The following is a 13230-nucleotide window of genomic DNA, read 5'->3' as shown; positions in this document are numbered from 1 at the left end:
CCTTCCTTAGATGATTCATGCTGTCTGACTTCTGACCAAGTATAAGAATCCATTCTTGTACCTTAGGAATGTTAGTTGCTAGAGCATCATAGTAGGGTAATTAGGAGAACCAAGCTTAGTTGCTTGGTAGAGATACAAACCCATTATTTAAATATTGTACTAAACCAGAGGTGACAATAAGATTTTTATGAATAAAAAAATGAGGCCTATGGTTATATTTTATGATTTTATAAATGTGATAGAATCAATATAGCTGGGTCCTAGTCCTTCCCTTTAGTCCCTACCATCTCTCAGTGGATAGTGAGAGACAGTTTGCCAATCAGATTATTGCTTGTCCCTGCTCTAGAGGAAGCGTAACAAGTAGTATCCTTTCTCCCTTTAACTCTGAGAAATATAGAAAACATCTAGTAGCATCTCAAAGAATTTATGATGGGGCAAGAGAACCTGATACTGCTTGGACAAAATGGGCTACTCTGGGATTCTGTGAGAGGCCCTCAAGTACTCTTATGAATGTGTACAACTCTCTCGTGGCCTTCTCCAAGGGAAGTCATTCTGAACTAGAATGAACGCTATGCTGAGAGTCAAGAGACCTGAGCTTCGTCTGTCCCTGCCACTGACTCCCCAGGTGCCTTGGGTAGGTTTCTTCTCATCTCTGTGCCTCAGCATCTTTGTCCATAAAATTAAGGGTTGAACAAAAAGAAATGCCAAGATCCCTTCTAGCAACACAATCTAGATTATATAAGAATGATCTCTAAAGTATAAAAGTTCAGAAGCAAAGAGATAATTCAGAAAAAAATGTTTCTGCCCCACAGAAAGCATTAGCGTGTCTTTAGTACAAGCCTCTCATTTTATAAACATTAAATATTTCAGCTTAAACGTTTTGTAAGAAAAATCTATAGGCAGGAAACATACTAAGGAATAAGCTCCCCTAAACATAGGAACTCCTGTCCTGCAAAATCCCTGTAGCAAAGTCAGTCTAACTCAAGAATAAAATTTTCTCTGCTCAGCCTCACATTCAAAGCTGCCTCAGGATATCACTGAAACACACCATGCTAAAGTCAGAACACTCCAGGGCTAGTTCTCGTTATGCCATAACATTATGTGAGCTTGGGCAACCTGCTTCTCATCCCTAGACTTCTGTTTCTCATCTATAAAATGGAGTTGAGTTAGATGATTTCTAAATCCCTTTCAATGCTAAGATTTCATAATTCCTGGATTTAGCCAGACTGCAAAGTCTGAGGGCACAGTCCTCCAAAAGACTGCCCTCACTTCTGATATCAACTGGTAGTTCAGGAAGTTCCCCAAACCACTCTTAGGCTTAGCAGTTCTCTGGAAGAACTCACAGAACTCACTGAAAGCTATTACAGTTATAGTGTATTGTGGGAAAAGGATGCAAGTCAAAACTAAGCCAAAAGAAGATGCATAGAGCAGAATCTGGGACAGTCACAAACACAAAGCATCGAGTGTGTGGAGGACACACTCCCCTCCCAGCATGGATATGTGACAATACACATAGCGTATTGACAACCATGGAAACTCTCCTGAGCCACAGTGTTCATAGTTTTTATTGGGGCTCCATGATGCAGGCATGACTGATTGAGTGATCACCTGGTTAGACTCATTCTCTGGCTGCCCCTCCCTGGAGATCAGGCTAATGCCTTGTGGCCTGAGGTGGCCACCAGGATTGACAAAGACATCTCTATCACTTCTGAAGCTCCAGGAGTTTAGAAGTTACTTCTCAGGAGCCAGGGACAAAGGCCAGTCCTCTCTTAGGGCAAGGCCAGATTCTTTACCACACACATGACTGAGTTAATACAGCAACTGTTTCTCAAATACTTTCAGTCCCTTGTGGGCAAGGATCATGCCTTATCCATCTGTGTTTCCATTGACTAATGCAGGCCTAGCCCAGGGTGTGTGCTTAAAATTAGTTACTAGCCTTAGGACTTCAGTGACAAGTGAGATATAGCTCCTGCCCAGAGGTTGTTTATATTCTAAATTGAAATCATGAGTGAATTCACAGAGGTCCTCACCATTTGTCAAAGGCATCTTCTGGTAAGGTCGCCTCTGTGAGCTTCCTACTGAGCCATGTGCCTTGACCCCAGGCCACCCAGGAGACAGAAGACACCCAAGAGTCTGTCACACTTGGCAAAATGCTGCAACTTAGGCTCAAAGCCATAACTGTACTGGTCATATTTCCACCCCTGTTTCTCCCACCTGACAGCACATTTCCATTGAGTATGGTTGAGGAGGCGTCTTCCCCGACATGGTTCTGCTCCTAAGGCTCACCCTCTACTTGTGATCATTGCTTTCAAATGTCCCCTCTCTTATCCATAATCAATTTCTCCTTTTCCAAAAGATTATCACACCCACATACAAACACCTCCCATTACAAATAAAATAAAATAAAAAACAAAAACCTCCATCCACCCATATTCCCTTCTAGCTGCTGCCCATGTCTCTGCTCCCCTTCCTAGTAAATCATTTTGAGCTATTTCAGCCACCATCTCCCCTTCCTCACACCATATTTTCTCTCCTACCCCCTTCAGCCAGCATTCCACCCCTTCATCCCACTGAAATTGCTCTTCCCAAATTCCCCTCCAGGTCACCGAGTCCAGCAGTGACTTTTGTTCTTACCTTGCAGACTTTTCAGCAACATTTGATGCGCTGACTACTCTCTCCTTCCTGAGACACTGTCTTTTCTAGGCCTCTGTGGTCCGAACCTTGCTTGGATTTCATTCTACCTTGTTGGCTTCTCCTTCGTAGCCTCCTTTGCTGACTCCTCCACGTTTGCTAAATCCCAGAACTTGGTTGACGTACATTCCTTGGTGGGTTTGGCCAGCCCCTATCTACCTCCTGCCCTGACCACCCCTTGGCCCTCTAGATTCACATTCCTAACTCCTGGTGGACAGTGGTACTTGCATATCTTAACAACATCCTAAATATAACACAGCCCGAGCAGAACCGTAGTTTTTTTCCCTTCAACCTGCCCCCCAACACCCAGTTTTCCCCAAGCAATTGGTGTATGCTCCAACTGTCTATTTGCCCTTAACCATCCTAGCTGTTGCTAACTATGACCAGCCACTCTGCAAAGGGCCTTTGTGTTAGCTGTGTCTTTTCTCTGAAATGGTTGTCCCCCTTAGTTTTGCATGGCTGGCCCTTTCGTGACAGTAGAACTGATATTTCCTCAACCATCCAATGCAAAGCTGCCACCTACTCACTCCCATCTTTAATTGTCTGCATAGCGCTACCAGCTAAGATTATTCTTGTCTATTTCGTTGTCTCTTCCGTTAGAATATGAGCTCCTCGAGAGTAGGGATTGTTCACTGCTTTATCTCTAGGGCCTAGCAAAGTATCTAGTAGCCATTTAATACATCAAGGGTGTACCAAGGTAGGCTGGGGTGGCAATCATGGTTTGCCCACATGCAGCCAATTGTCTGTAGGAAATTTAAACAAATGACAAAACTGAGTCCTCCTGCTTTTTATTACCATCGTGTGATAGTGATTTTATACAAATGACAGTGATAAAGTATTCCTCCCACCTAGGCCAACCACCTCCACCGCCCTCCCCTTGGTACACCTGTGTCATCTGTGTCTGCTGAAGGTCCCCATTTGGAGTAAGCATCTTTAATAGCCCTGGCAGCCCACTGCAGTTGATGTCAGGATCCTGTCGGTGACCTTGGTAGTATGCAGCTGGAAGGGACGTGAACCAAGGAACGTTCCCGGGGTCCCAGGCAGACTGTGTGGCCAGCTGAGCCCTTAGGTGCCACTGGGTCACATGCCGCTCCTCACAGTCAAGCCCCTCTTGCTGGCCTCTTTCTTCTGTGGCCATGGAAGCTCAGCTGACAGAGCTTCTGGTCTGAGTCACGAGACCTAGGAGCTGCTTCTTGCCCAGAATTCTAACCCAGGACCAGGGCAGACTTGTGACTAGCCACTTATCCACCTTCTCTCTTTCTTTCTCTCAATCCTTGCCCTTAGCTCCACCATTAGCGCTTTCATTTCTTTGATTCTAGGAATGCCTAAAGCAGCTGGTGGGGGTCAGGGGAATGTGGGAAATAGGAGAGTAAGGGGCACAGCTTACCTCTTCCCAGCCACCCCCCAGCCAGGGATGGATTATTGTAGAAAACAAAGAGCAAAGACATGGGAGTGGGCCCAAGCTAGCTCCTGTGCGCAGTTCAAAGGAATAAGGTCAGGGCATAAAAGACATCGGCTGTGTCACTGAGTGTAGGGAGGTGAGTGACAAAGCGTGATTTGGCTAATGAGAGCTTGGCCTCAGCCTGGCTGGACTGCCAGCTTTGGGGCTGCCCTGAGAGTCAGCAGGGGCAACTGACCCTCTGTCTGCACGTGGACTCTGAAGTGTTTTAGGGAGATTGTTCTCAAGGTGGCAGTGACACCTGGTGGCCAATGGTGGCCAAAGCCTCTAGGCTCTGTACCTACAGACCCCCTCCCAGTACTGGCTGCCCTGCTTCCTGCACAGATTCGCTCACTCTTGGGGTCTCTGTTATCTGATCTGGGATCTGAGTTGGGCCTTGCATTGCGGGGCTCTGGAGAGGTGTGGGCTGCTCCTTACACTCCCAGGAAGCAGGGAGAGAACTTCGGAAGGACAAAGCTTTGAGGCCATGCCAGTAGAGATGGGGTCCTGGTCCTCTCTTCATGGGGCTAGCCTTTTTTATTTATTTCCCACTACACTAGTCCCACTCTTTATATTTTCCTGTAAAATCTTCCAGAGCCAGAAGGCAGAACTGCTGATGCAGAAATTTCAGACACTGGTGGGCTGCGGTGGGGACTGGTCTCCCTTCGAGGCCCTCAGTGATGCCACAGAGCTGCTTTCCTGTGGGTTAGACCCATGGGGAATGAGTCTGAGAGTTGATTTTTGGAAGCATTCATGTATTAATATATTTGGTGTCCAGGAGGGAGACGAGACTCTTTTTCTACTCTGAGCTGATCAGAGCACACCTGAGATGTTTCAAGTCTGAGATGTCTCAGTATACAAAGGAAAAAGCCTAACTGGAATGCACTCAGAGGAGCGAATGCACTCAGATTTGCGTTGTGTGGCAAATCTGTGCTAGGAGTAAAAGTTAAAGGAGCTAAAGTTGAGCAGCAGCTGTCTCAAGGAGCCCGTGACTTAATATCTTCCACTCTCTGAAGCTGCCATGGGGGAAAACTGGCTCCAAGAGGTAAATCAGCTGGAAGACAGGTTTTGCCCCAGTGTAAGGAGTAAACCCTAACACCGAGAGAGGACGCAGCTGCTGTGGGAAGCGGCACGTGGCTGCCACGTCACTGCTGATGTTCGAGCGGGGATGGGATGAGCCGCTTGTCAGGGACGTGGTCAGTGGGGGAGCTGGGGCTGGGACTGACAGAGCAGGTGACTTATAAATTCTCCTTCCAGACCTGAGACGCTGGGGTCCAGGCCGTGCAGCCGCAGGACCTGGGAAAGGCTGTGGCGAGAGTAAAGTTTCGAAGGACCGAGGCTGAACAAACTCTGGCCTCTGGCGGGATGTTCTACTAGCCCCTTTTCTACTGGCTTTCTAGTCTAAAGAGAAACAGCACTTCCAGTGAGGCTTTTCCAGCCCCAAAGGCTCTAAAAGAAGGTTTCTCTTCTCTGAGAAGTGGCCACCACTGCCCCTCAGACCCCTACCATGAGACTTAGAGGGCTTCACTTGAGCATAGAAGAGGTAAATTTAGGACAAATGAAAGCCCTTCCTGCTTCCCACAGCAGGAATGGCTTTAGAGAATTTGCTCCCCAGTGAGCATACTGAGAATGTGAGGCGATTTGGGGCAGATTCAGATAAAGCCACTAGCGACTAGATCCCTTCACAGACTATTAAGAGAAACTGACTATTCTGGGACTGTCTTAACTTTTCAGGGATGTCTTTAATCACTTGAAGCTGACATTCTGACCTGGGGTGACCTAACCCTCAGTGCCCCCAAGGGATTCGTGGACTGACCCCATGGACATTTTTGTGTCCTTGGTTATGGGAGAGCCCCAATGCAGAGCAGCAGTTCCCTTTAGGAAGGAAGGAGCAGCAGCTCATCTTTGGGTACCTTTATGACCTTTCAGAGGAAGGAAGGTGAACATTGGTGACCACAGGGGTGAGCCCAGAAAGATCCCAAGGTGCCTGAAAGCATGTTGTCCCCTTTGTACTGACTAAACCTACAACCTCCAGACCACATTCTTTCCCGCTGCCTCACTCTCCCTGGGGTCCTGGACCGGGAGAGCGGGGCCTGGGGGAACTGATCAGAATAGTTCTGCGGCGTGTCCGGCAAGGAGGTTGGCCCAGCCTCTTTCCTGGGGCCAGACCCTGGGACCCTGTCCGGTTTCCTGTCGCAGATATGCTGAGCAAGCACAGGCCTTCCTCCTGGTGGGGGCAGCTGCTGGTCTCAGGCCAGCAGCTCTCAGAAGTTGACTCACTCAGTGTCTTTCCTTCCTCAGCTCTCCATCCTGCTGGGACTCAGCTAGGAGCTCCTTTCTCCCAGCTGGCCTGCTGAAAGCCACAGAGTGGCCAGTCAAAGGTGCCTTTGACAAAAACCTACAGAGCCTCATCTAAGGGCTTGGTTTCTGTCCCAGGCCAGTGATTTCCTTTCCAATCACCTCAAAAGCTAATATTTACTGTTTCTGCAGGGACCTTGCTGGAACTAAGTCAGTGATATACACAGGGCATGGTACAGCCCAGCCCAGAATTCCCCACACATGAAAATACTATGCACCAGGTAACAAGAAGCCACCCAGCAATATCTGTTCCACTGGTAGATGAAATTCCAACAAGTGATCTTCATTCCTGTGGATTGATATTCATTATTATTTCAATAATAGTAGTGACGCTCACTTACGTTACTACTTTGCCTAACACTTTACAATTTACAAAGCACATTCGTTAGGCCTCACACGCCTTGTGTGAGATGGTTTGGGCTGGCAATTCTATCTTTGTTTCACATATCAGCAGAGAAAGAGCAATTGACTTGCTCAAGCTCACACAGCTGCTAAGAAGGAGAGCTGGATCTTCTGATCTCCAGTTCAGGGAGTTCTCCACAATACCACGCACCATGCCCTTTTGGTGCTCCCACATAAGCACAGGGGGAAGTAAGAATGGAGAAAGCTGGGAATCTGTGGCCTTATGTAAGGAAAACCCTTGCAGTCCTCCCTTGACAACTGAGTGCTGGACCCACCAACCTAGAGGAGTCTCTGAGCTTCACCAGCTCTCTCCTGCCTCCATGGCTTCTCTGATTACCAAAACCCAGTGGATACCAGTCCAATTAACTTTGATGCAGGGAAGCAGCACACTCTTCTTGCTAAGCCCCTCAAAGTCCATACCTGTAAGACACCTCTGGGAAGGCCCAATAGCCCTAGGGTCATGCTGGGCTCAAGACTCTGCACCTAAGGCTAGTCTCTCATCTTAGACACCTAAAGAACTGAAAAATGCATGAATGACATAATGAAGCCCAGAGCCAGAAGAGCCTGGAGAAGTCATCTACCTGCAAGTACATGAACCTCCTCTACAGCCCCTCTGACCAGAGGTTGTCCTGGCCCTGCTTAAACACCTCCTATGCCAGGAAGCTCACTACTACCCAAGCCAGCCCTTGACCCAATTCAGATGTACATTTAACTAATTTCACTCTTCTGCTAAGCCCATAGGTGCTTCCACAGTTGCCTTATTTAATCCTGAGAACCTGCCCATTTGGGAAACTGAGACTCAAAGGTTAAGTAACTTGCCCAAAGTCACATGAGGAAAGGTGTCATTTCCAGACTTCTCACCATCCTATCTGCTCCATGTACCCATTTTATTCTGCCATTATCCCCCTTAAAAGAGGGGCCCAGAACTAGCTGCAGTGCTCTCTGTCGGGGCTTGTCAGCCGGAGGGCAGTGGACCCGTGGCTTCCCCTTGCAGATGCATTGAGGCACCCCCAGCTGCATCAGATTTTGGCAGCATCATTACAAACTGACATCTTCTGATCTTGTCATTTTGTAAGCCCAGGGTTGTTGTGTTTTTCTTTTTTTAATGCTACTATAGCCATTTATTCCCCTTCCTTTTTGTGTGTAGTTAGGCACAAGCACTGAACTTCACATTCTTACCTGTTTGAGTCAGTCCAACTTCCTGAGCTAAACTCTGCCTCTCAGCCTGGCCATGAGTTCTTGCTGCGGGCTGGCTATGGGCCAGACTTTGGCAGTGACGCCAGACTGGCCAGACTTCTGTGGAATTCAGCATCCCAGAAGGCTCTTGGTGACTGGAGACAGATCCCATGGTAGCCAAACTCCACGGGGAATAGGCTCCCAGTTCCTAGCAGACAGCAAGCTTGTGGGTGGAGCCAGATCGTCTCAGCCTGGCAAGGGACAGTCCTCGGGGACTCCGTCCCCTGCCTCCCATAGCCCCTGAGAAGTCTTCAGAACACAACCTCGGTGGAGCTGGGGACAGGAGAAGCTTCCTAGGCGCCATCAAGGGTGGCTAAGGCACATTCCCAGGCCCCAGCCCAAAGTAATGCCTCTGGGAGCTTTTCCCCTGAAGCTCTAGGAAGGGGACTTCTGGGCTCAGTTCATCCTAGGGTGTCTCATGTGAATGTTTCTGTGGCTGAGGAGAGCTGGGGCCCGCCTGCATGGTATGGCTGCTCCTGTGAGCTCTTCCTGTGAGCGTGTAGAGTGCTCCCATTAAAGCTTAAACTATGAGGTTTAAAGTATTTTCCTAGGTTCTCTCATAGGTTGGAATGAAGCTTAGTGTCCATCCAAATCTATCTCATATTTAGAGAAGGAACATTCTCTCTGTCTTCATCAGATAATGCTCTAGCTTCTGCACGAACACATACATCCACCTCACAAGACAGTCTGTTTCACTATTTTTACAATAGAAAGTTCTCCCTGGACGTGAAAGTCTCTGTCTTGAGCGTCTGCTCACTGGCCTTCATTCTGCTGTCTTGCTGCGTGGTCTTCCATGACCCTCTCTGAAAATACCAGTTCTCCGGGAAGAGGACCTCTGAGGTGATTCACAGGAAGCCTTCAGCAGTGCTGGGGGTGAGGCCCCGGGGCAGAGCTGGCCAGAGGGGTCTTGTGGCTCCACAAACTGCGACTTTTGTTGTCCTTCACCTGAGCATCCACCTCAGGCTTCGAGAAGCTGTGACACTAAGGCATGACCCAGACTAGAGAATAAATAGGAAGGGATCAGGCCTATTGGGGCAGGGGTGTTCATGGCATAAAGGAAAAAGAAGGCTGGGAAGGGCGGCTCCCACCATGCTGAAGCCAGGGGTAGTATCCGCCCCGGACAGCTATCGTAAGGTGCAAGTGCCCCACGGTACCGGCACAGAGTGAGCACTTCAGAAGTGCCAGCTCTAACTATTTAGAGAAGTGACACAAATAGGGGAAATAGGTGGATAACAGGTAGCCAAGGTGAAGATGGATTGGAGGATTGGAGAAATAAGAGATGAAAGAGTTAGGAGTCCATTTCTAGGCAAGAAATGATAAAGCCCTGACCAAAGTTGGGCAGAAGACAGTGAGTCGTAGAAGCCAAGAGGGGAAGACTGAGACATCTTGGCAGCTCGCTGGGTGGGGTGGCTCAGCCGGCTCACTGGAGGTGGCATCGCAGTGCCAGGGTCAGAGCCCGCCCGCGGGCGCCATGTGAGTGTTGGCCGGAGGGAAGGGTGTGTTGGTGCTCTCACTGTGGTTGGGGGTTATAGGTAGGATGGTCACTCTCTGATGTCGTGGCTCTAAGGACATTTCAAATGCCCAGCTGCCTGTTCCTATCCAAAACCCTCTTAGCAGAACAGTTTGAGGCAATGCTGGTGTTGAAAGGCCGGGACACTGGGAAGGGTAACACTTCTGCTTCCCTGGCACCGGGGCTGAAACATGCAGGAGGGGAGGAGATGGCCGGAATGGGAGGCCGGGGACGTGGAGGACAGAGGGAGAAGCAGCTTTCCTGTGGGCGTGGGGCTGGGGGCACTGGATGAGGACGTGGAGGCTGGACACGCTCAGCCTCAGCCTTGCCCCGAAGCCCCTCCCGACGCCACCGTCGCACACTCAGCAGGAGCCAGGCTTTACGGAGCTCAAGCTGCAAGTGCTCATCACCATTAACACGGTGTTAGGCACGCTAGGGCACGCGGGGCTTTGATCCTGTCAGGGCTTAATGGGAGTCGCAGCTGGGAGGAGAGGCGCCCGGAGCCGAGCGAAGCCACCTTCCCGGTAATTATGCTGTCCGAGAGGGAAGAGCGGCTTAGCCTTGAGCACTTTTACAAACATTAACATCTTTTCCCTCTAGGTGAGGAGGGTCCCCTTCTTCAAGGCCCTTCCCAGGGGAGTTCTCAGCCCAGGCCAGCGAGTGGATCTGACCCTCTGAGTCAGGCCTGCAACTGATCCTATCCTGGAGTTAACCATATGAGAAGTGAGCCAAGCCTAGGCTAGTCACCTGGTCCAGCTACACACGCATGCACGCACGTGCACACACACACACACACACACACACACACGCTCCTTCCCGCCCCGCCCGCCCTCTGGCCCTTGGAACAACCTACTGCCCAACCCCATCCCTGGAACTACTGTGGATCCTCCCTTTCCTTTAGGAAGTTTGGCCTGTATGTAGGAGTGGGAGCTGGACATCAGGCAGGCGCCAGGAAAGAAACCAGATGGTGTTAGAAGACTCAAACCTTCTAGAAAGAACAAGTCTGAAAGGGAGTAAAGTGAAAAAGCAGTCGAGGAGGTCTCAGGCATCGTCACGGAGATGCCCCTAGCCCCACACTGCCCACACCGCCCCAGCAACGCCCAGAGCCTGAGGTTCCCCTTCGAGGGGTGTTTCTCCAATGGTAGAAGCCTGTGGCTGCCCTGGATCCCACGGCGGCCCTGCCCCCGGGCACAGGGCTTCTCTTTGGAATTCACGCGCCTGGAGTTTTGTGTTGATCTCTTTTGCATTTTTGTCTTCCAGAGTGGAACACTTAAGGATCCCGACTTGAGCAAGACCCCGCCTCAGCGGCCACCGCCCCAAGGTTGTTTACAGTATATTCTCGACTGTAATGGCATTGCAGTAGGGCCGAAGCAAGTCCAGGCTTCTTAAAGTGGTCGGTAGTTAATTTTTCAAAGCAGAAATTTTAAGCCAAAAACAAACAAGAAAAGAAAAGAAAGGAAAGCAGGGGAGGGGAGCAACAGACCCCATCCCCACTGTGTGTTGCCGCGTTCTTTCCGTGCTGACTGGACTGTGTTTCCTATGCAGTGTCAGCTCCTCGTCTGGTTGTTTACCTGTTCCTGTTCACACCTGTAATGCTCACTTACGTTTTCTCTGTATAACTTGTGACTCCAGGGCTGTTTGTCAACAGTGTACAAAAGATTTGTGCCTCTCCCAAGTCCAGCGTGACTCTATCTTCTGGGTGGTTTCATAGTGTTTTAAAGCATTACATAATGTGGGGGAGCAGTGGGGGTGGACAGGGGAGAAACAAAAACATGAAAAATCAAATCCGTGGACTACTCTTCTCTCCCTCCCCCAGGCTCAGATTAGCCTCCTCCCCCTCCCCCCCTCTCCCTCTCCCCTCCCCTCCCCCTTCCCCCTCCCCTTCCCTCCTCCTCACCTCCCCTTCCCCTCCCCCATTTTACCTCCATGAGCGTGCTTGGAATCTTCCACAAACTGTGCTTTCCGCTTCCTTTCTGCATGACTAGGGTAAATAGGTAGAACTTTAAGAGATTTTCAAGGTCAAATTTCCATAGCTTCATCCGTTGAATTTGAAGGCATCCACCGTTTTCTCCATTTGCTAAAATGTGGTGCAGTTTGAGTTTATGTGAATAGGCTGGCTGTGCCTGTAGAGCTCTTGTGTTTTTAGTGATGCCATGAAATACAAAGAACAATCTATTTCCAGGAATGTGTTCTGTATTCTACATCCCAGTGTACCCTTCGTTTTTATTATTAACTAATTAGCTATGAGATTAAACAAACAAAAAAATGGGGCCGCCGATGTGCAATATCAAAGTGAACTTGTGAGTGTTTTCTGTGTTTTGACCTCAGTCTCCCTCAGTTGTTTCCTCTTTGTTGCTGTTTCTGAATCCGCTGTATGTGCGCTTCTGTGGAACTGAGGCTGCTTTGTATTCCCCGGAACTTGACCCGCGTGAGGAGACTGACCTTTGGCAATGTCAGGCCTAGAGTGCAGGGAGCACCGAAAGGCTGGGAAGGATCTGACCATTCTGCTCTTGGCCTCTCCTGAGGCAGCATAACACGAGACCAAATCGCAAACGTTCCACGTCACTCGAGTGGGTTCACTGCCTACACAGCTCTGAGGTTGGCTCCTGCCTGGTCCTCAGCTGTTCACGAGAGCTGTCCAGGGAGCCAGGAGCTTTCTCTTGCCTGGCAGGAACTGTCTCAGCTTTAGCTTGCGTGGGTTTTGGACAGAGGCTCCATGGCCATAGCTCTTGAAGAACCCTCACCAGTTAGTCCTCTTTCCTTTGACAAGCAGCACCTGGGCAGACGATGGGGCAGTTAATTGAACCAGGCCTCAGGTCCAGTGCCTCTTCTTGCCACCTCCTGGCCAGGCTGGGAACGTGCAGCAAGTGGCCACCTCTGGCACCGCGGCTCCTGGGAGCACTTGCCGGCAGTGAGCCTGTTAGAAAAATGTGACTGCCGGCTCTTCTTATACATTCCCTCCCACCTCTGTACCGACATGTCCCAGTTCTGGGCTCCCAGATCTGAGGAGTGCCTAGTGTTGGTAATATGTAACAAGGGGCTCGTGCCCTGGTTTCTCCTTTGGTTGCTGGAAAATTCTGAGGCCACAGAGAAATGCATTGAGTGTAAATGTTCTCATCTGTGATCCCTCCCTTAGAGGATGGTGGTGGTCGATGTGTTGTAAATATATACATATATGCATATATGCACTTCCAGGTGGGTTGCAGAAGAATCAGGTCCTCAGATATCTCCCAATCTGATGAAATGATAGAAAGAAATTAAATAACATTTCCTAGAATGGAGGAATACATTTTTAATTTAATTCTTTTTTTTTTTTTTTTTTTGTCCAAGTGGTGAGCTGATGGTGGTGTTGCTTCTATGCATGTTATCAGTGTGTACATCCAGGTGCTTTTCATGTGACATTTGTGAGCCACAAGTACAAAGTTGCCATTTGAATGCAGTCAGGCTGCAGGGCAGCGTCAGCTAAGCTCTCTCAGGTGGGGGAGAAACTAATTAGGATTCCCACTGCGAAACTCAAGCAGACAGCTTAACCTGACTGTCATGTACCCTCAGGCAGCATGCTAAGGGACAACTCTGTGGCCTGGGGGGGACACCT

General features: G+C 49.5%; 1 protein-coding gene across 3 annotated transcripts in view; it reads left to right on the top strand.

Moving 5' to 3' along the window:
- SYN2 (synapsin II) overlaps positions 1–13230 on the top strand; it is a 168440-nt gene that overhangs the window by 149970 nt on the left and 5240 nt on the right. For all 3 annotated transcript variants that reach the window (XM_012785264.3, XM_075996327.1, XM_075996326.1), the window contains exon 11: positions 10896–10956. In XM_012785264.3, the coding sequence (XP_012640718.3) occupies positions 10896–10956 (61 nt within the window). The remainder of the gene's footprint in view (positions 1–10895; positions 10957–13230) is intronic.

Source organism: Microcebus murinus, chromosome 21 (genome assembly GCF_040939455.1).
Source record: "Microcebus murinus isolate Inina chromosome 21, M.murinus_Inina_mat1.0, whole genome shotgun sequence".
Classification (NCBI taxonomy): Eukaryota; Metazoa; Chordata; class Mammalia; order Primates; family Cheirogaleidae; genus Microcebus; species Microcebus murinus.
Note: the sequence above shows the minus strand (reverse complement) of the source record. Positions and strands in the feature narration are given on the sequence as shown.